Source organism: Ursus arctos, unplaced genomic scaffold (assembly GCF_023065955.2).
Source record: "Ursus arctos isolate Adak ecotype North America unplaced genomic scaffold, UrsArc2.0 scaffold_13, whole genome shotgun sequence".
NCBI classification, from domain to species: Eukaryota; Metazoa; Chordata; class Mammalia; order Carnivora; family Ursidae; genus Ursus; species Ursus arctos.
Genome location: NW_026622797.1, coordinates 43,058,155 through 43,081,537, shown reverse-complemented (window position 1 = coordinate 43,081,537; position 23,383 = coordinate 43,058,155). Strand labels below are relative to the sequence as shown.

The 23,383-nt window shown below is 38.5% G+C and overlaps 1 protein-coding gene across 2 annotated transcripts in view; it reads left to right on the top strand.

Moving 5' to 3' along the window:
• LOC113259389 (nephrocan-like) overlaps positions 1–21,686 on the top strand; it is a 28,073-nt gene extending 6,387 nt beyond the window's left edge. Inside the window, exons 3-5 of one of the 2 annotated variants that reach the window (XM_048226032.2) lie at positions 2,870–3,017; positions 11,760–12,661; positions 20,823–21,686. In XM_048226032.2, the coding sequence (XP_048081989.1) occupies positions 11,760–12,661; positions 20,823–21,270 (1,350 nt within the window). In that variant the 5' untranslated portion in view covers positions 2,870–3,017 and the 3' untranslated portion in view covers positions 21,271–21,686. Of the gene's footprint in view, positions 1–2,733; positions 3,018–11,759; positions 12,662–20,822 lie in introns of those variants that run through there. The other variant, XM_026504693.4, reaches the window with a different exon arrangement.
• Positions 21,687–23,383: the final 1,697 nt, after the last annotated feature.

Sequence of the window (23,383 nt, the reverse complement as noted above, 5' to 3'; positions counted from 1 at the left end):
CTCTAGATGTCCCTGATACTGCCTATCCTCTCCCCATCACGACCACCTTTTATTGTCATAAAAAATGTCTCCAGGCATTGCCAAATTGCCCCTGGTTGAGAACCACTGGGTTATAGAAAGCAACAAATGAAGGGAGGCAAAGAGGGGGGATAAAGATAAAGAACAGAAGAAAACAAGTCTGGGAGGATCCTGGCTCAAGCCTCTAAACAAAAGACACAAATGTAATTCAATCCAAATTCAAATGCAAAGTATATGCTTTGAGATTGCAATCTTTCTTGTGCTGAAAGATTAAACCTAGATGCAGGGGTATATTCTGAGCAGTTGCTAGGTGAATCATTTGAGTTTCCATTCTTGAAAAAGACACCCGTGTTTCTTTACTAGGTTTCTCCTTGCCCAAAGAAGCCAAGTAATAATGATCAGATAAGGTGTTGTTAAATCTTCCTAAGACAAAAGTGTGAGATCTATGTCTCACACTTAGCCTTAGGGATCCATAAACTCAAGACCTAAAAACACAAGCTAAAGGTAGAGAAGTTTACACCTGGGGCCCTTGGTCAACATGGAAAGACTCCGCAAGTCTGCCAAAATCATGTCAGGAGCTGCGCAGGGCTGGCAGACTTTGTGGCTGCTTCTTAGCACAACATAACCCAGAGGGGCCTGGCGCCTCTGGAGCAGGTACCACAGAACATGCGGGTCCCTCAAACACCCAGGCTGTACATTGGTACTTTACTTTCTCTGCAGGTTATGCTATCAATAAGACTTTGCCTTCTACCTGAAAAAAAAAAAAAAAAAAAGACTTTTTAGCTTCACTCTAAATAAGTAGGCATGGTCTGGGGAACAAATGGAGCTTTTATTCTTCAAAACATTTTCAAACTTTTTATGCTCCAAATTATAAATATTTGTCATGTTCAAGTCAGGAAACAACCAAAAAATCCAACACTTAGTAGTTAATCAAACTGGGACGATACTCTTGATGGACTCTTAGACATTTAAGTTTTTATTTATGAAAACTATAACATCACATGAAAAATATAATAGTAAAAGGTGCAGAATATAAAGTTGTACATGAGTATGTTTACAACCTGATTAAATAAAACAGTGTAAAATAGGAACAGAGATAATGCCAGAATTGCAGGAAAGCTATGGAAATACCATGGAAGAAAAAAACGTTATACGGTATAATTTCAGGGCTCAGTCAAAGCAAAGGGTCTCCTGTGGTGACCAACAGAGGATAGGAAATGGAACTCATCTCTGTGCTACGGAACAGAAATATTAGCTGTCACTGATGGCAGATGACAGCATAGGGCTTGGGAGGCATTTCCTTTTACGTAGCCATGAATTTACTCTTGTAGCAACACCGAAGAAAAAAAAGTGTTCCGTGAGTATTTCTCTTTGTTTTTTCAAAGTCTGGGCAGAGAAAAGAAACTGGAAAAATGTTTGATTGGGGCACAAGAGTAACGCTGACTTTTTTTTCCTCCTCCTTGCTCTTTTTTTTCCTAAATTTTCTCTTATTGAGCATGACTTTCCTATTTGAAGATTCTAAAATTAAAAAAAAATTAATTCTACCACTAGACAAGAGAAATAAATGATCAAGTTTGTCGAAAATCAGGATATTGATAGAAAACAAATCCCTTATCATTCCTTATCTCAGATAGTAAAAGAAAACAGAGGAAAAAAAAAATCAGAGAAAAGGAGCAGACAAGTCTTTTGAGAAAAGCATATAGAAATCCTTACTCTGGAAATAGAATGAACTGATTATTAGAGCAAAGAAACTTTTGGCTTCAAAATGAAAACTGTAGCAAAGGGAGGTGGATTGAAGAGCACATCAGAAAAGCTTTTCAATATTAGAAAGGGTTTCTTTCCAGCCATCGGCTCAGGCCAACCGGCGTGGGGAAATTCAGGTCTTCCACCTGGCAGGAACAAGCTTTTCTATATAATCTTTTGCTTGAAATGCTTTTTAAATTCCTCAGCAGGGATGAGCCCAGCGAGTAGAAGAGCCTCAACAAAGGCATGCCTGGGACAAATGAAGCCTGCCTTCTGCCGTCAGCAGCACAAGTTCCTCTGAAGAAGCTAGAGGCCTTTTCTTCCATTATGACAAATAGATGAAGGTTAGGGACCCATTCTGATGTTTCATTCCCATCTGAGTCAACAATATTTTTGAATGGCAAAAATATTGTCAAAATATGATAGTGGGGTGGATCGAGTGATAGATGAACTGAACAAGTTATCTGTGGCTCTAAACCTCTCTCCTTGGTTTCACCTAGCAATAAAATGTGACTGGAGCACCAATAAGAAAGAGAAAACCTGCCCATTCCCCGCACTGGTTAATGGGAAAGAGAAAACCTGCCCATTCCCCGCACTGGTTAATGGGAAAGAGAAAACCTGCCCATTCCCCGCACTGGTTAATGGGAGAAGAAAACACCTGCCTGTTGCAGGCCTACAAAAATGGTTTTAATACAGGGTCACAGAAAATGCAAAGGTTTATAGCCCACTATAAAACAGCTCTTTGTCTTTTCCCTCTAATTCCCTGGTGTCACATTTAACAAAACAAGGAAACTACAGATAGTAGAGGTGTTTGCAGATTAGCCTCCCAAGCCATAAATAACAGAGGGTTTTGCTCACCTACAAATATTAAGGCAGCTTATCAATGTTTAAGCCCTTTGTAATGGTTGCTAACATTTTAACCCAGGCAAATTGAGAATTTTTTCTTTCCTGTCTTCTTACATTGACAGAGCACACATTCATAAGATTCTATTATCAGATTTCATGGTATAAAGAGTGCGACATCACCGAAACACTCGCCTGCTGTCCGGGAGGCCCCGTTGTGGAAGATGCATCTGCTTTATGCTTCCCTTGTTCTGCTTTCTCTTAGCGCTGGTTCCCATCCTACCTGTCCCGGCCGATGTAGCTGCGATTCCAGGCAGTCGGTGCAGTGCTACAGGCTGACTGACGTGCCGTCAGCTCTTCCTTCCACCACCAAGAAGCTCTACATTAGCCACAGCAAGATTCAACACCTCCAGGTAACCGTTCTACGGTCAAGCTGCCACAGTCTTATTTTTTGAGGCTGGGTGAGGGGTGACTGTGGGGCTGTTAAGCTTCATTTAAATGATCAACACTTAAAAGTGGTGGTTATCAAGTTTGGGTTGTGGCACTAACTATCTGCTTGCCCTTTACTGCTGAGATGGGTATATGCCTCTGGATATTTCTTTTTAAAGAAGCAATCAAAAACCATTAGAATCATAATGAATGATGTTTTATTTCAGTTTTTATTTTTCAAAAAATGTAATTATGTTGTTGCAAAGTAAAAGTAAAGAAGTGGCTCTTTCTTAACAAAGAGAATTTGAGTGCAAATGGCATACTTAAGAATGAGTGCTTTCGGGGGATAAAAAGTAGTTTTGTTTATGCCATAGAAAGGTGATCCTCAAAGCATTGCAAGACTATCAAGATGAACCCCAGCATATGAGAATTATTTATAACAGACCCTACCTACCTGCCAGGCATCAGGGGCTTTGTGGAAACATCTATGGACGAATTATGTGTTTTTGTTTTGGCGCGTTTTTGCAGTACTGGTTCTATGAACTTTTAATTGTGACTTTTTAATTTATGCATACCTATTCAGAGTGCTGCAAAGAGTGCTATATAAATGTCTGACTTTTATAATACAAAGAAACTTTTGTTTTTGGCCTTTGATATTCTGGAAGATGTGGAGAGACAAGGGTTCTTATCCTAATTTTTCCCTAGCCAGAGATATAATCATCTTAAGCAAGCAGTTTAAAAAATCTCTGGGCCTCATTTTTTACCTTTGTGAAGTAAGAAGGTTGGGTTAGATTGGGGATCCCGGGCTCCTTTTACCTGGAAAATTCTATGGCTCGCTGATTTTGTCTTTACTAGTCACTGCTCTTCCCTCCTAGATCCAAATCCCAAGATAAGGAAATACATCTCTGGGGTGCAGGTGCACAGAGTCAGCAGGGGGATGTACTTTCCCTTCAAAGAGAGACACCATCCCCTTTCATTTGGTTAAGAAATTTGAACGTAGGTGCGCCTAAACACGGAGAGTTTCAAGTATGTGGCGTGGTATTGACTTCAAGGCTCAGTAAGCAAAATTGCCTTGTGGACATGTTTACTTTCCTCTTGTAATCCAGTACTGCCTAATGCCAGAGAGCAAGTCTGACCCCGCCAGGTCTCAGCATTCAAGCAGGACAGCTGGTTAAAGGGCAAGATGCTTCAATATTTGTTCTGAGGGCCTGAGATGCCAAGAGCTGAAGTGTCAACTAAGCCCGGTAATGATCCTACCCTGTTGCTTTGCAGCCAGTAAGATGAAATTTTCCCTCTCATCAAGTTCAGTTACCAAATGAGTGCATTTGTCATTGGTTTACGTTCACTGAATGGCGATACTGCCACTTCCCTGACTTTAACCCAGTTAATTGTCTCTCGGAAGGACAGTTTCAGCAAAGACGTTGATGAAAGACAAGATTGTTTTGTGAAGGAAATAAAAAGCTCTAAGCCATAATACATCTCTTTTAAAAACCCTTAGGTTTTAAATGACTATATTTTACCTGTTTTTGGTGAATATAATGTATGTTCTACAGAATCAGGTGCCTGTATTTCAAGAAAAAAAATATGTTAAAGTATCTTCAGATTAATAGCAATAGAAATTATATACATATGTATATACACACGTATCTACATATACACACACACATACATGCACACACCACATACAAACACACGTGTACACCCATGAATATATACACACATACATCTCAATTAAAAATGTTTCTATTACTTCTTCATATAACTTGTGTTGGGGACTGCGAATGCTGTGTTTGAGACTAGGGATAAAAGATGGAAAATTCACGGTTCCTGCCCTCAAGACATGAGGGCCTTTATTTATCCATTCATCTGTAAAACTGCCTGCTTGTGAGGAGCCGTCGGGCTGTAACACTCCTTGTTTCTTCTTCCTTTGTCTCATACGGTGCCTCGGCCCCTTCCCTCCTGGCTTCTGTCTTGCTCTCCATGCTGAGTCCTGCCGCTTCTTGGTGCCGTCACCACAGCTGTCTACTCGGTGATATCATAATCATTATACCTGAAACTCCTCCACTCGGAAATCTCGAATTCCTCCAGTCTTTGGTCATTATCTTCTGTGCTTTCAGCTGCCATACTCTGTACTTGTCTTACCACCTCATGGAGACTTCTAACCCTACATCTACCCCTGTTTTCCTCAGATCATTAGTTTATTTCTTGTCCATCTTCTTTCCCATCCCCCCCTTTTTTTTGCATCCCAAATTTAATTATCTCAACACCTATCCAGCAAAGCCTCAGTCTTAGATCAGGGGGATCACTTCCCCTTGTTTCTCTTATATCTGGATAGCCGGGTGCCGCTGGAGAGGATCACACAACCTCTCTTGTATGTGTATATAAATGTATGGTTTGGAACAACCAGAAATTTGTAGAAACACTGCAAATGTAAGGTCTCTGACCCCATCTGGGTCTTCAGTGTCACCCGTCTGTCCTTTCAGTTCTTCTTCAGGCTTTCCTACATTCCCTGCACATCTTCCAGAACTTCAGTACAGTTTGGGTGATCTTCTCAATCCCTGCCAGCCTCATTCTCACCCATGGTTGGCCTCCCATTTTACTGACTAATCCTGACAAAACCGAGGCCATTAGTCTTGATCTCCTTCAACTCCTGCTCACTGTGGACTAACTTGTCTCCTTTCAATTCTGCAAACTCAGGGCAGCCCCCCACCCATGCCCTGGGGTCCATCCTCCTCACCTCGCCCTGGAGCTTACTCCATCATTCTCCCCACACCCATATCTTCAGCTATTCTTTCCTTACTAGGGCCCTGTTCTAGCCTATAAATAGGCTCCTTTCATTACAATAAAAATAAAATTCTTTGGGGGCATCTGGGTGTCTCAGTTGGTTGAACATCTGACTCTTGATTTCAGTAGGTCATGACCTCAGGGTCGTGGGATTGAGCCTTGCATCCGGCTCTGCACTCAGCAGGGAGTCCGCGTGAGATTCTCTCTCTCCCTCTCCCCACCACTTGCATTCTTTCTCTCTCTCAAATAAATAAATAAATAAATAAATAAATCTTTAAAATAGAATAATTTTAATGCTACATCTCTTCCTGCTACTGTCTCTCTTTATTTGCAAAACTCCATAAAAGGATAATCTGTACTTACTGTCTCTACCTCCTATGTACTCTTTAATTCACCACTATCTGGTTTCTACCTACTCCATACAGTTAAAAACCTGTTCTCTCTAGGACATTGGCTCACTCCTATTTCTTGAAATTCTCACTCTTATTCCATGACACCACGCTTTTATGTCCTCATGATTCCTCTCTGATCATTCTTTTCTGCCATTTTTATAGGTTTCTTTTCCTCCACTGCCCCTTATTTTTTTGGCTTGTCCAGAGGGTCTCAGTCCTCAGCCATTCCGTTTCTCACTATGTACACTCTCCTTAGGTGACTTCACTTTATGTAAGTAATGATGGCTCCCATAACTGAATGTCTAATTCATGCCTTTCCCCCACGTTTCAGACTTATCCAGATGCATACTGGACCTCTTCGTATATGCATATCATCTCAAAATAACAAGTCCAAAACTGGAGTCAAACTATTCCCCTAGACCTGTGGTCTCTTGTCACTGGCTTCTTTCTCTTAAAATAATGCCCTCAAGGTTCATCTACATTGTAGCATACGTCAGAATGTCCTTCCTTTTAAAAACTAAATAATATTCCATAGTATGTATATACCACATTTTGTTTATCCCTTCTTCAGTGGACAGACACTTGGGTGGTTTCCTGTTTTTGGCTATTATGCTCCAAACAATACTCATGTACAAGTTTTTCTGTGGACATGTATTTTCATCTGCCTTGGGTGTATACCTAAGACTGAGATCTCCAGGCAATATGGTAACTATGTTTCACATTTTGAGGAACTGCCAGACTGTTTTCCAAAGTGGCTCCATTGTTTTGTATCCCTAGGGTAATGTATGATGGTTCTAGTTTCTCCACATTCCTGCTAACATTTCTCATCTTTTTTTGGATCATAACCATCCCAGTGAGTGTCTGGTAGTATCTCACTATGGTTTGACTTTCAAATCACTAGTGGTTAATATGTTGAGCATCTTTTGGTGTGCTAATGGACCATTTGCATATCTTTGTTGGGGAAAATGTCTATATGAATCCTTTGCCCATTTTTTAAAAAATTGGGTTCTTCATCTTTTAATTATTGAGTTGTAAGAGTCCTTTATATATTCTAAATACAAATCTCCTATCAGATCTACTATCTGAGAAAATTTCCTCCCATTCTATGGTTGTTTGTTGTTGCTGTTCATTTTCTTAACGGCGTCCTTTAAAGCACAGAAGTTTTTAATTTCCAGTAAGTTCCATTTACTATTCTTTGTGTATGTCACTTTTGGTTTTCGTATCATATCTAAGCTAGCTTTTACCAAACCCAAGGTCATGAAAATTTATGTCTGTATTCTCTTCTAAGAGTTTTACAGTTTTGGCTCTTACATTTAGAGGACAAATAGGAGTGTCTTTAATGGCAGTCAATTAAAACGATTGTGCTTTACATCTTTTGTGGAAGGGGAGAAGCTACCTCAGATTCCTCCTGGGTAAGAAATAAATAAATAGAGTGGATCACCAGGTTGGGAGGATTATGGATTATTTTTATATTCTCTTCATACTTCCCAGAATTTTAAAATTGTTTACAGAGAACAAGTATTGATGATCAGAAAAAGAAGTTCCAACATTGTTTCACAGACTCCTTACTGGCTTGGTGCACACAGGTCTGCGGCTGTAACTATGAGGGTTTTTCGGTTATCATGTGGATGATGGACCTATAAGCAGCCCAAGAAAGTCTGTGGCCCTCTAATGTTTGCAGCGGGGTTACCAAGAACAAACCAGAAACAAAGCCTTTCATGAGAAAGACAGCAGGCCTTGCTTCTCTGTTCTACCTCGTTTTACTTGCCTTGCTTCTTTTTCACTTTTTCTATTTTATTGTAACTTTTATCTACATATATATTAGGTTCACTAAACTGTAAGAACGTATGACAGGAATTATACTTAGCTAAACTTCCTATACCTAATCATTAACACCAAGCCGTGCTTGCCTTGCTTTTTAAGCCACATTGAAAAAACCCACAGCAGCCTCCAGGTTAGCTTGAGGGCAAAAGCATCTCTTTTTTTTTTTTTTTTTTAATATCTCCTGAGCACAGTTCAGCTCAGTCCAGGGAAATGGAAAAAGCTGGTCTAGCAGAATTATTTTCCTTTGTCAGCTGTGTAAATTCAACTGAAAAGTTGAAAATCAGCGAGTATCTTCCCCACTGTTTGTGGTGCCAGAATTCTATATTCTTCTGCCAAATGCATGTCATAGCACTAAAGTTAAAACAAAAATATGTATGTTGGGATAAGGTAAATCTGAGTTGGAAGCTCAACCTTTCCACTTGCTAGCAAGAATACTTGGGCCAGTTATTTTACCTTCTTAAGCCTTAGTTTCCCTTTCCAAAAAGGGAATGATCATGCTTACACACAGGACTTTATAAAGATAACCATAGTGAATACTTAGAAAATGGTAGCCATTTTTTTTAAGATTTTATTTTTAAGTAATCTCTACACCCACCGTGGGGCTTGAACTCACAACCCTGAGATCAAGAGTTGCGTGCTCCTCCAACTGAGCCAGCCAGGCGCCCCTGGAAGATGGTAACCATTTTAATTAATAATAACCAAAAGTAATCTGCATTGCCTGACAAAAAGAGAAAAGAAAAATCTCTATGCTTAATAAAAGAAAACAACTGTCCCCTGGATGCAGTTAAGAACATGAATTATGTTTACTGTTTAGGACAGTCTGTACACTTAACGAATAGAAATGAAGACAAATTGACGGTCTGATACCATACTTTGTCTAGTTCCCAAATAAGTTGCCCATTCAGATCCATGTCACCCCTGAGACTTGCTGCATACTCAGCAGTCTTTTAGGGTTTGTGGAAGTATTAATAGCTCCAAGTTCTTATGGGAGATCAGCAATCTAAGAAGTGAAGATCTTTGTCTAGAGTCGTTTCTGACTTTATATGAAAGAAAGCCTAGAAACGGCACTTTGAATGAAAGTGTATTAAAGAACAATCTTGGGCAGGTCTTTTAATTTGGGGGGGGGGCTGAAATTCTTCATCACTTAAATGGGAGATTTGAACTAGATAATCTCTAAAATTTCTGCTTTTCTAAATCTCTATGATTTGTGTCTAGATTTTGTCTTTTTTGGAAAACAGTAATTGTAGACCAGATGCAATAGAAAATAGTAAGTTGAGGAAGAAAGAATTTAGAGTTTAGAGTTCAGTCTGTTTAGAGTCCAACAGACCATGTTGAAATTCTCAACTCTTTCAAGTTAGATAATAGCAAACTTGCAGGGTTATTAGAAGAATTAGTGATAATGTACTGTTAATAAACAAAATTCAACTGAGTACATTGAAAGATCTAATAGATAAGTGACTCTTGAATCAGGCAGCTTCTCATCTAGCAGGCAGAGAGATGCTCCCAGAAGTTGTACCAAATGGGAGGATTTATAGGCAGGAGGGTGGAGCAAGGGAGTTATTAACAAGACAGTAAGTAAGGCTGGTTTCAGGTCAGGTCAAGTTCCTTTTGGGGAGAAGGGAAGGGCAGGGTTTTTATCATGATGGTATGTCACTAATGCTGACCAGCAAATTTCAAATTGACTGTTAAAAGGTCACAGTCTTAGGAGAGGTTAAAACAGTAATTAAGTCTTGGTTTGCTGTCATGGGTGGGGGCAAATGACTCCATTTGGGTCTTGTGTTTTTCTTTTTTAACAATATAGAAAAGTACTTGGCACTTGTAGATATTCAACAAGTGCAAGAAAAAATGGTTATTATTATTGGGACTAGGACTAATTAATACATCTGACAAATCATTAAGAAAATATCACACGTTAACAGCAATATACAAACCAAGGCAGCTGCCAAAACTATTATGATTAAAAACATCTATTTATGGAAATTTTAACATGAGATTCTTCTAAAGGAGTATCGTATTAGGAGAATCTTTAAAATATACCATAATTCACATCACACGTCCTCCTAGGATATATGTGATGTAAAATTAACCCACCTTGAAGTTGTTAATCATGCATTGATTTTACAAAAGGGCTCAACTAAATAATTAAATCAAACATTTAAAAACTGTGGATAGTAAGACATAAAATTGTGCATTGAAAAAAAATTTTTTTAGAGATTTTATTTATTTATTTGAGAGAGAGAGCATAAGCAGGGGAAGCTGCAGAGAGGGAGAAGCAGGCTCCCCATGGAGCACTTTGGAGCAGAGAGCCCAACTCGGGGCTCCATTGCAGGACCCTGGGATTATGACCAGAGCCAAAGGCAGTTGCTTAACCAACTGAGCCACCCAGGTGCTCTGTGCCCTGAAAATTTTAGTTCAATTGAATTCTAAAGCAGGTTGAAAATTTTGTGACTCTTTGTCAAGCTGAAGAAAACTTGGAACAATTCCTCTTTCTGCCAAGAGATGATCTTACTCTAAGAACCAAGTACCAAGGATTACATCATCCTGGAAAAGACATAGATGGCAAGGTAGGAGGTTGACAGACATGTGAAAAGATAGGAGTGCTTGAACTTGCAACACATGGAGAAAGTATAACAGATCTGATCATTTCTAAAATCAAGGAGAGGAGTAGCATTAGGTCTGAGATATATGCACGAATGGAGTCTTTGCTCTACAGACATGGAGACACATGTATCCTGCTTGTTTCTTCATGGATCTTTTTCATCAGTGGAGTGCAAATTAAGGGGTAGGGAATAAAGAGGCTAGGCTAGTTTTTCAAACTGTAATATAGCTGAAAATGTTTCTCTAATAGGCCCATCCCAGTGATAGCAGTGTCTAGCACATTTAAAATTTTTACTTTTAATGCTTAAAAATTTTTAATGTAATTTATAACTTAAAAAAATCTAAACAATGCAAAATGAATATAGTAAAAATCTCTTGTAATTTTACACTATTGAGTTAGCAACTGCTAATAGTTTGGTGAAAGATTTCCAGATTGTTCCCATTCTGGGCTGTTAGAAGATGGTGCCACGAAGAACATCCTATTGTATAAATCACTGTGCAACTTGTAAGTACTTCTGGCTAGAAATAAACTTGCCGGGTCAGAGAATATGCAGCAAAAGTTGGCTAATATTATGTCTACCAATACTGTGTGAAAGTGCTTAATGTATTTTTGATATCTTACACTGTTAGCAATCATAAATAAAAAATAGTCAGGACCTGGGACACCGGGCTGGCTCAGTCAGTGGATCATGCAACTCTTGATCTTGGAGTTGTGAGTTCGAGCCCCACATCAGATGTAGAGATTACTTAAAAATAAAATCTTAAAAAAAAAATAGTCATGGGGCACCTGGGTGGCTCAGTCAGTTAAGAGCCTGCCTTTGGCTCAGGTCATGATCTCAGGGTGCTGGGATCGAGCCCCGTGTTGGGCTCCCTGCTCAGTGGGGAATCAGCTTCTCCCTCTTCTTCTCCCACTGCCTCTTCCACCACTCATGCTCTCTCTCTCAAATAAATTTTTAAAGATCAGGACCTGCGTTTCCATCCTTTTCCAAGAGATCATTTTAAATAGATCCTGAAGAGAAATCTGCAGTATCATTAGTATTGAATGATAATGTATAGAATATTTTTTTCCACAATAATCTTAATTTACTGCTTTTCTCTCTTTGTGACCCATCCCTGCCTTTTTTATAGATGTCTAGCTTCACCAGAATGTTGGCTTTAGAAGATTTTGTTCTGATGGCCAGTGGAACAGAGTCTGTAGAAAATGACACCTTCAAAACTCTGAGTACCTTGAAGACCTTGGAACTCTGGAAAAATAAGTTAAGACAAGTCCCCAGGATTCTCCCAGCCAGTCTCGAAGTGTTAAAACTAAATGACAATTCAATATATGTCCTACACAGATCCGATTTTGAAGGACTGAAGGAATTAAAAATCCTTGAACTGAAAAACAATCTGATCTCTTCTCTGTCTCCCAGCACGCTCTCCCCTCTTGTCAGTTTGCAGAGTTTGATGGTAGACGACAACAGGATCGAATCTGTCACCGGACCGCTGGCACTTCCCCACCTGAAAAGTATGAGCATGGAGAATAACAGACTCCATCTTGTACCAGCTAGCTTCCTCACTTCTCTCCAGTCTCTGCAATTTCTCAGCTTCAGTGGTAACTTCCTGACAAAAATCCCCATTAATCTGCCCAAATCTCTGCTCTCTTTAAAAATGGAGAGAAACCAGCTCAAAGTGGTAAGGTTTCGAGATATGAAACACTTGGAGAATCTCTCCCACCTTTACCTGTCAGCAAACTCACTCTCCTCCATCGATGGGGCGCAGATACTTGCCAATTTAACTACTCTTGAGATGTCCCAAAACCAGGTTCAAATGTTGCCCTTCAGACTACCAGCAAGGCTACAGAAACTAGACATTAGCGACAACCTGATTCAGAGGGTTACAGCACAAGACTTCCAGGACCTCCGAGACTTGAAACACCTGTTTCTGGACAACAACATTGTTAGCTTGTTTGAAGCTGGAGCCCTGCAGATGTGTTCCCAGCTCTCCAACCTGGCCTTGGAGCAGAACCTGCTGCTGTCTATACCTCTAAGGTGAGTGGCAGTTATTATTTATGGTGACTATTTCAAACGTTTTCTGAAGGTCAGGGCAATGAAGCACACTATGCAAGCAAGAAAAAATAGCGCAAATATAAATGATCTGATCAAGGCTGTCCTAGGGCTCAAGGGTAGAGATTTTAGACAGGGTTTTGGAATCTCCAGCCCTCTGACTAAATCCTACACTAACTTAATTTATCTTGCCTGTCAGATAAGACAGCAGCAGATGAGATCTATGTTTGAAAATAGGCAATGCTACTTTAGTGAAGTATGCTAACACATGTAATATGGGATATTTCCTGTAAAAGTGTGTTTTGGTTTTTAAGTATGTGGCCTGGGATCCAGCAACAGACAGACTAGGTACGTGCTTAGCCACTAGCAAAGCGAGGATACGAAAAAGAAATGAAGGGGAAATGTAGTAAGATATTTGTGTTTTTAAAAGTGTTGAAATAGTAGTTATGAAAAAAAAATCACAAGGGTATAATCTAATCTTGTATTCACTTTGAATTGTGTATTTGGAAGCCTCATGTGCTTCTCAGCACTGTGATCTTTAAAGGACTTAAACTGGGCTCTGCTTGTTTCTCTGTGGGTCTGCCTGTGGGTACGCGAGTCCATCTGGGTTGGTCTCACCTTGTGTTTTGGCTGTCTCTCTCATAAACACATGGGCACGTGCGCACACAGACACAAACACACACCCTCACACTCTGACACTTAATTTCTCTTCCCAAATATTCCTCCCTCTGCGCCCAACCCACTGTTCTGTTTCCTCACCCAGTCATAATCTATAACTAAAGTACATGTTGACATTAACTGATCCTTTTTTATGTAAACCTTATTCCATGTTCTACATGTATGAAATAGATAAATTAAAAAACGGTAGAAGAAAAAAGCCCTATTATTCTCTTAGGAAGAGAATGTTGTTAATTATACATGCCTATCAGTGGATTCATTTTCCTTTTGGTGCTTTATAGGAAAAGAAAGGCACCTTGCTCTGTTGATTATCATTATCAAATTGCTTCTAATTAACATACCAACTTCTGGCTTCTATGGAATCCTATGGCACTGCATTTACTTATTTTCATTTTGTTATCAATGAGAAAGGGAGAAATTATCTTTGATGTGTACAGATGTTCATTTTTTCTAGTTGAAAAAAAGATATTTTATTATATAGTATGGTAGCTGTACCCAATGCAAAACACCAGAAAGTAATTTTTATAATGGAAAACAGTATTTTAAAATATATATTGAGGGTTATTTGAAATTAATCCATTTTTTTAAGGCATAAGCATGTGCATACAATTAATGTACTTTACCAGGCACGTGGGATACACCAGTGCAATAAAAAATAAAACTTCTTGTTCTATACAGCTTAAATTCCAGCAGGGAAGTAGTAACAATAAACAGAATGTGTAAGTACATAACACTGAGATGGTGTTAAGTGCTATATTAGCAACAACAACAAAGGGCAGGACTACCAGGTTCAGGAGAGTGGGGGTGGCTAGCTGCAATTTTAAATAGGGTAAGCATGGTAACTCTCATGAAAATGTAAGCTTTGAGCAAAAACTGGAAGGAGGTGAGAGATTTAGCTGTGAAGCTGTTTGGGGGGGAAAGGAGGGAGAAGTATTCGAGACAGAACAGCCAATACAAAGGCCCTAAGGCAAAAAACATGCCTGCAGTGTTTCAAGACTCTAGTACTTGTTATTTCAATAATTTCTCTACTATGTTTCAAGCCTTATTTTCTAACACTATATAGCCCTACTCCAAGAAAAAAAAAATCATGTATAGAGTAAAACCTCATAAAATAGGTTGAGAAGTGAATGCTATCATCAGGGATTCCCAATGGGCTGCTACAGCCTTGGCAAAGTTGTGAACGCAGTGGACTTCTCTATTCAGGTGGCTTTTAGAAAGCATTTGGTTGAGTAATCCTGCTAAGTTTAATGAGTGAAAAGTAGCTTAATTATTTACTCCTGCCAGGGCATTTGTGTGTTTTAATAAGTGACTACAGAAAGCACAATGCTTTTGCCCAATGGAGTGTATAATAGAATTGCAAGCCTGAGCTAACCATAATTCTCAAATCTGACTCCATATTACAATTATCTGGAGAACTTTAAAGCAAGCATACTTATGCCCAGACCTCACTTCAAACCAATTAAAGCAGACAATCCAGGATTGGTGCCCAGGCATCAGTATTTTTAAAAAGCTCCCCGGATGAATTTAATGTGTAGCCAGGGTGGAGAAGCAATGAGCAAGAACAATGAGCAAGGGACATGAGATGAGAGTGGGCTTTTCCTATGAGGCTTAAATGAAGCAGCACAACTGTCTGTTCTGTGAAAGAACTTGGCCAGCTATGAGAGCAATGTGTTCCTTGTAGAAAGTGATTTTTAAATTCCTCATCAAACCCCCCTCCCGCTTCCAGGCTTTTCTTTGAATTGGAAAGTGGGAATGGCCCAGAAAAGTTTTTCCCTGATTTTCCTCTCATAAAACATTAAAACACAATACTGTTTTTTATTTTTGAATGTTAAGACTTTAATTTATGAGCTTAAAACTGTACACTTTTATTTGCATGGGGCTTATTCATACACAAAATTGTACTTTAAAATTCAGTTTCGTATTAATAAGCTACAATCACAGGCAAACTATCCACAGCTAGTTGCTAACCTAACCTAACTTGTTCCTAGTGGTTACCATCCTACCACAAGTCACAAATCCCTTCTCTTGCCTACCATCCTCCATTCTACATTTCAGCAAGGAAATGATAGCAGACAGTTTTAGGTACACAGATATTCAAATATCTACTACATTTGCCTCAATATACTAACTGAGATAGAAAATAATACCTAGTATTAAGTACTGACTAACCTAGCAGTGAATTTATATGCATGTGTTATTCCCCGTTACTTCTTACAATAATCCTGTGAACGTAGGCACGTTTTTAAACTATTATTTTATGGATTAGAACATTAAGGTATCAGAGAGGTATCAAGAAACTTCTCAAAATCACATCATCAGTAAGTGGGGGAGTCAGGATGAAACACGGTGGTCTAACTCCAGAGCCAGGAAATTTTAGCCACCCCATGATCCCCTGCCCCTGAGATTTACTCTGGTCTAACCAATACCTGGTACTACTTAAAAACTTAGAACACCCAAGACCTGGGTCTCACTTTTGCTGTTTCATTCTTATTTTACCAGTCTGCAGCTCAGTGAACAACTGTAAGTTACATCATCTTTTCTTTATCCACAATTTGGATCATTCAAATCCAGAATAGCTTTCTGCAACCTAAAGCAGGCATAGCATTTTATCTTACTTATACTCAGGTGCCCTCTACTGGTAAAATGCGGTATACCCCTTTTTACTCTAAAAAGCAACAGACTCAAAGAACAAATAGCATTTTGAGAAGCAGGTTTGTCTTAAAATCAGGGGTACCTTTCTCTATAAATCAGACTTAATAAAGACAAATTCTATCAAAGCCATATATATGACTGCCCTCAGTTCACAAAACCAGGATATTGGTGATTTCTCTTACAATGTCATCTTCGTTGAAATGCCCATCGAAACACGAAAGAAAAAAAATTGAGGAAGGAAGATACAAATTTTGGCTCTGCAGCCTAGAACAGATCATTGTATTTGTATAAAAGGAAACTTGGCTTTCTCATTTTCATTAGCTAACATTTATTATGTGATTTCTGTGTACTGGGCACTTTCATCTATAGGGTGGAAAATCAGAAGCTTTAAGCTCAGTAACTTACCTGAAGTCACGTACTGGAAAATAGAATGGCCAAAGTGAGAACTCAGGTCTTAGTTAGTAGACTTGACTCTCTGGTTTACTTTACCATATCTTTCCTCACTTGCTCTCCCTTATGCTTGCAAGGGCAATAGAATCTTGCTTACTGCCACACCCTCTGTTAATAATCCATCTTTTCTTGCAAAAAAAAAAAAAAAAAGCTATACATAAGATTTTTCCGTATGACTTTGAGGGATGTACCTTATATCAGTTGGTATGTGCACCAAATTGCATTGTCTTGGGGACTGACTTCAAATTAAATGTAACTATCAAATTGTTAAAATGTATGAAGTGATTTTCCCTGGTCAATCACTTTACTTTTTAAGGTAAATTTTATTCCAGCTAAGGAGAAGTCACTTTAAATAAATAAGACTATAAAATACTCAAAAGCACAAATACTATATATGTATATGCACTGGCTAGCTTAGGATATAAATATAAAGTGTGTAAGCATCGGATGACTGGCACCACAACAATAAATTTCACTGAATACTCAAAGGCAGGAATGTACGTTCAGTGCGTTCACACTCTATGAAAATAGCAGCCTGATGGTATTTCAAGGACCTTTTTTTTTTTTCTATACAACTTTCCCCCTTCTTATACTTCACAAACAGAATAGCACTTAATATGGAGCTGTTGAATAGCCGAAAAAATTTCAGGTTCACAATTGTAATTCTTTTTTACTTTTTATCAATAGACATTAGCATGACATTTTTCAAATTTGTATCCACAGTTTAAAAAAGTTTTCTCCTGATTACAAAGCAATACCCATTCAAGGTTGAAAACTTTGTGGGCTGGAAAATGAAAAACCATCCATAATTGCTCAACCAGAGCCCATGTCTAGACATAATTTGTTTTTATGTCCTTGGGATCATTCAGTTTTGTTTTCTGTTTTTTCTATTTAACATTATAGAGGATTTTTCTTTCCCTTTTCCACTTTTCCCAAGTATTACATTGGACGCAATGTAATATAAATTTATTTATTTATTTATTTTTATTATTTATTTATTCAGTGTGTTGCAGTCATTTAAAGTTGCTAGTCTCTTTTGATTCTCAAATTGTTCCATATTCTTCTAGTGGGAGCCTCTCCAAGCTGGTCCCTGGGTTCATGAGACATGCTTCCATTAGTTCTCTTTTTTAAAAATTGTGGTAAAATACACATAAAATTGACCTAACCGTTTTTAACTGTACTAATGCAGTGTTGTCAAGTACCTCATATGGTTGTGCAATTGGTTTCTGGGACTTTTTCATTTTGCAAAACTGAAACTCCACACTCATTAAACAACTCCCCATTACCTCTTCCCCCAGCCCCTGAAAACCACTATCATGCTTTCTGTTTCTATGAATTTGACTATTCTAGTTATGTCATATAAGTGGAATCATAATAGTTGTCTTTTTTTGTGAGGCTTTTTTCACTCAGCGTAATGTCCTCAGGGTTTATCCATGTTGTAGCATGTACCAGAATTTCCTTCCTTTTTAAAGTTAATATTCCATTGTATGTACATATTGTGTTTTGCTTATCCATTCATCCGTCAATGTGCTTCCACATTTTAGCTATTGCGAATTCAATGTGGGTGTACAACATGTAAATAATGTATAATATTATTTAATATGTAAATACCTCTTTGAGACCAATCATGCTTTCAGTTCTTCTGTGTATATACCCAGAAACGGAATCGCTGGATCATGTGGTAATTCTGTTTTTAATGTTTTGGGGAAGCGCCTCATACTGTTTACCATAGCACCTGCGCCATTTTCCATTCTCACCGACAGCACACGAAGCTTCCAATTTCTCCACATCCTCATCAACACTTATTATTTTCTGGCTTTTTGATAGCAGCCATTGTGATGGATGTTCCATCAATCTTGGAACATGCTTTTGCATTCTGGCTTAGATGTTCTGGCTTACCTTGCCCCAGACATGGAATCAGTCATTTCTCTAGGAAGCCTTGCTTCTTTTAAGTGGAAACTGGAATTCTGAAATTAAAATCTGGGTGCTCAGTGAGCTCATGCTCTTGGAGTAGCATTGCCATTTGGGTGTAATATTACTTCTAGATCCTTCCAGTATGCACAACCAGAAAATAAATTTTTAAAGGGATGAATTCACATTAACATCTCCAGTTCATAGTTAACATTAGAGGGCTTTTCTTATTTTATATTTGTATCTTTTCTTTTACAATGAAATTTTGGTTCTTAATGATATGACTATATTTACTTATTTGTTTTGTCTTAGAGTATTCATTAAAAAGGTTTCAAAATTTCATTACTAGCAGCAGTATGAATAATAAACGTGGTGAGAGAAATTTCCTTGCAGATCCTTTTGTCCTTAGTGCCTAAGGCTTAGATAGATCCATGAAGGTTATTCAGTCCGAGTAATTTTTCTTTCTTTTATGTGGTTATATACCAACATTACCATTTGATTAATTAATTAGATATGTTTGTTTCTGTTGGTGTTCAATTTTAGGGCTTGATTCTGTTTTACCTTATTTGTTTTGTGAACATGTGAAACATTAACATGATTCAAAAGTTAAAACCATATGCATACACTTCCTATAAGTAACCATTTTTATTCACTTCTGGGTTATCATTCTTTTTTTTACTCAATATAAGCAAATATACATATATATATGTATTCTCATTTCTCTCTCACACAAAAACTGGCATACTATACATACTATTCCACTTCTTGCTTTTTTCCCTTTAACAATATTTCTGGAAATCATTTTATGATAATTCTTAGGGATGAGTCCCTTTCTTTTTTAAGACTACATAGTAGTTTTTACTGTTGAACTGGGTAGTTTCCAATATTTTGCTATTATAAATACTACCATAATAAATGCACATATGCTGTTCTGTATTTATGGAGTCATATCTTCAGAGTGTATACCTAGAAGTGAGATGGCTAGGTGGAGGGGAAATGCACAAGTTATTTTGTTAGCCTTTGCTAAAATCTCCTCCATAGGGTCTGTGCCATAAGACATGCTCCATAGTGTCCCACCAAGCAATTTATGAGAATTTGCCCACAGAATGTATTGCTAAGGATTAAGGTTTGTTTGTTTGTTTGTTGTTGTTCTGTTTTGTTTTTACCAATCTGGTAGATGAGAAATGGCATCTCTGTGTGGCTTTATTTTTCATTTCTCTATTCTGAGTATGGTTGAAGACTTAAGGGCTTTTTTTCCTGTTTATGTACTTCCACTCATGCCTTTTGCCCATTTTTTAGTCTCATTTTAAAATCTTTTCTTCTTACCTTTTAAGAGTCTTTTACATATGAGGGAGATTAGCTCTTTGGGTTATAAGATGCAGATATTTCCCCTAGTTTATCATTTATCTTTTTTACTTTGCATATGTCTTTTGCCATACACCATTTCTTTTCTTTTTTTGTTGTTATTTTTAAATGTAGTTGATTCATAGAATTAGTATTTTAAAAATTATTTAAATATATGATTTTTATTGTCACATAATAGTCTATTATCTCTTAATTTCCATATTAGTGGACATTAGTCTTTACCCTTTTTTTGCTGGTATAAATATAATTAAATATATGACAAGCATATATGTAAATAAGTCTCTATTTGCTTCTACTATTTCCTAGGTTGAAAGGCATGATGTTATTTTTTTTTTAAGATTTTATTTATTCATTCGACAGAGAGAGAGACAGCCAGTGAGAGAGGGAACACAAGCAGGGGGAGTGGGAGAGGAAGAAGCAGGCTCCCAGCAGAAGAGCCTGATGTGGGGCTTGATCCCAGAACGCCGGGATCATGCCCTGAGCCGAAGGCAGACGCTTAACGACTGAGCCACCCAGGCGCCCCAGGCATGATGTTATTTAAATTGGATACGTGTTGCCAAATTGTTTCCAAGGTGGTACCAAGTTAAATCAACAGAGTTTAAGTTCTTACCTCACAACACCTTCAGCAAGAATAAATTTTAAAATTTAAAACCAAAACGTTGCTCTAATTTCATACATAAAACGTTGCATCATTTTTTCATTGCCTTTTATATTCATGAAGAACCATACTTTTGCATGTTTTTATTCCATACTTTTACTTCTCCTATACATTATGGACTCATGGCCTTTGCCAAGTAAAAATTGGCTACTTTTTGCTTATCAATTTGTTTACATGATCCTGTCTGACAAGACAAGAAATGAGAGAGTCTTATGGCTAGGAACCAGAACACTCAGAGGGTTAGAAGACAAGACCTATCAGAAAGGTTAAAGACCCATATATACTTAATTTTTCAAAACGAAGCTTGTTTTCTAGCTTCTCCCAGGGCACAACGGTACAGAGAAGGCTGGTGTTGCTCAAGCTGAGTTGCTTTGGTAGGTATGGAATGGTGGTGATGGCTCCGTCTCCCATCCTGTTTCCATGCTTTTGCAGGCTTCCAGGGACCTTAGCCAGGCTGGACCTAAAGGGCAATGCCATCCAGGATATTGCTGAGAGAGAGCTCAAGGATCTAAAGCAGCTTCAGGTTCTCAACCTTAGGAACAACAAGATTTCTGCCTTAGACCTCAACGTCTTGGAGGGGTTGCCTCGCCTCAGACACCTGTATCTGGACGGAAATCCGTGGAATTGCACCTGTAGTCTCGTAAGAGCAAGGGAAATCCTGAAGGCCAAGGGCACGGATGTGAGGGGAGGACAATGTGCTGCACCAGCCGAACAACAAGGAGAGAGCTGGATGTCCTCCAAGAAGATCATGAGACAATGTGAGCATCACTTACAACTGACCGAGAAAAACAAAGAGACCAAAAAGAAATCAAAACCGGAAGAGCATTCCAGCATCAGAATCAACATGGATGATGATTATTATGATTATGAAATAGATTAAGTATGAGCTTTGTTTACAGTTTAGGAAAAGCTTTTTTTTAATAGACTTCATTTTAGAGCAGTTTTAGGTTCATAGCAAAATCGAGAGTAAGGTGTAGAGATTTCCCATATACTTCCTACTTCCACACCTCTAGGGCCTCCCCCATTGCTACATTCCCCTTCAGAGTGGGACGTTTATTACAACTGAAGAACCTGAATTGACACATCATCATCACCTAACGTCCATGGTTCACACTAGAGTTCGCTCTTGGTGCTGCACATACTGGGGATTTGGACAAATGTATGATGAGATGTATCTATCATTATAGTATCACACAGCATAGTTTCACCGCTTTAAAAATGCTCTGTGTACCAGAAAAAGTTTTATAGTGCTCAATCTCTTAAGCAGAAATATACAATAAATTTAGATATGCAAAACTTTTTTTGTAAGTTTTTTTTGTTTTTTTTTTTTAAAGAATGATGTGAGATTTAAGATAAGGTGAGGTGGGGGAGGAAAGGAGAAAGGGACAGTGGTAAAAAGACATAAGATTCTTTACACTTAAAAGGTAATGTGTGTCTTATACTGAAATCTACATAAATAAAGATGCCAAATACAATTGCCATCCGGTTAAGTTCCTGCAAATAGAGTAGTTCTTTTTATCACAGAAGGTGATGACTTCTGTGTATGAAGCTGGTGGCTGTTGTCCTACGCTACAGGCTTTAGACTAAGCAACAGAAACAGACTCCAGCTGAAGCAGGAAAGAAAGTATTGGAAAGATTGGGAATAGCTCACAGAATCAAAGGAAAAGCTGAAGAATCTGGAAAGCACAGGGATCAAAATTGCTCCAGGGCACCAGGCAGAAGGACGTAATGGAGGGGCCCTCAGCTTCTTCGAGGTTCTCTGTGCAGAATGAAGAGCCCCCACTATTATCAGTGTTAGCTTCCCTCTTCTCCACATTCTTAGCCTCAGAAGGAGAGGCCAATTGGCCTAACTCGGGTCACATGTTTGCCCTTGGCTAAGGGACAGTAGGTCTTGTCTGACAGTCTTATCAAGACCAAGGGGAAACCAAAAAAGGAAGTGTAAACTGGCACCTTATGTACTGCGGATGTCCCTACAATGGCCTTCCTAGAAGAGTTGTATTCCGAGTTACATTCGGGGTTCCCTGAGCGGACCACAATCCCCACACTCCCTTCCTTTTGATAAACTGCATGCTTTTGAGAGTTGCCCATCTGAGGATAGAGGTGTATATGATCTACTAGCATTTAAATCTGAAACCCCATCTAAATTGGCTTCTTTTCTAATTAGTAAGACTTACCTGTTGCAGTAGTTATTTTAGAAAGTTTTCCACCAAAATGCTCCTAAAGGCAGAGAAAGTAAATAGTAGGGATTGAGCAGAGGAGTACTATACCCACCAGAAGCCTGAACTTTCTCTACAGTGTCATGCTTTCAAATTTTATGCAGAATTTGTATTACTTGCTTTATGTCCATATTTTCTTCTCCTAAAGTCTTTACGACATGGACATCCCTTGAAAAGAGTCTGATTTTTACTGTGGCTACTAGCACTCCTTGGCACACAGACAGATATCCCAACTACATAAAGAACAGAAGAACAGAAATAAGGGAACTTGCATATGATTTTTCTTGTTATTGTGTGGATTTCAACTCTCGTAATCTGTCAGACCTACCATCCTAAGAAAGCCCATTGATTTGTGATAAGTAATAACTTATACCTACTGCCATTGCCTGGATATTAATAATCAGAATTCCCGAGTTAATAGGGCCTTGGGAAAGTATCTAGTCTTTTACAGATGTGAGAACGCAGTCTCAGGGGTGAGGTCGCAGTCAGTTTCATACACAGAGAAAGTGGCAGAACCAGTACTTGATGCATCTGGGTTTTTTACTTCCGTCCAGTACTCCTACTACAGCATTTGCTGTAAGATTCACTTAGGACACTCTACTCACAGACAACGTCCAGAAGAGTAAAATGTTCCATAAACTATGGGAATTTATCTGCTTTGGTGGTCATAACAAAATACCACAGGCTGGGTGCTTGAATGACAGAAATTTATTTTCTCACAGTTCCAGAGGCTAGAAAGCCCAAGGTTAAGATGTCATCAGGGCTGGTTTCTGGTGA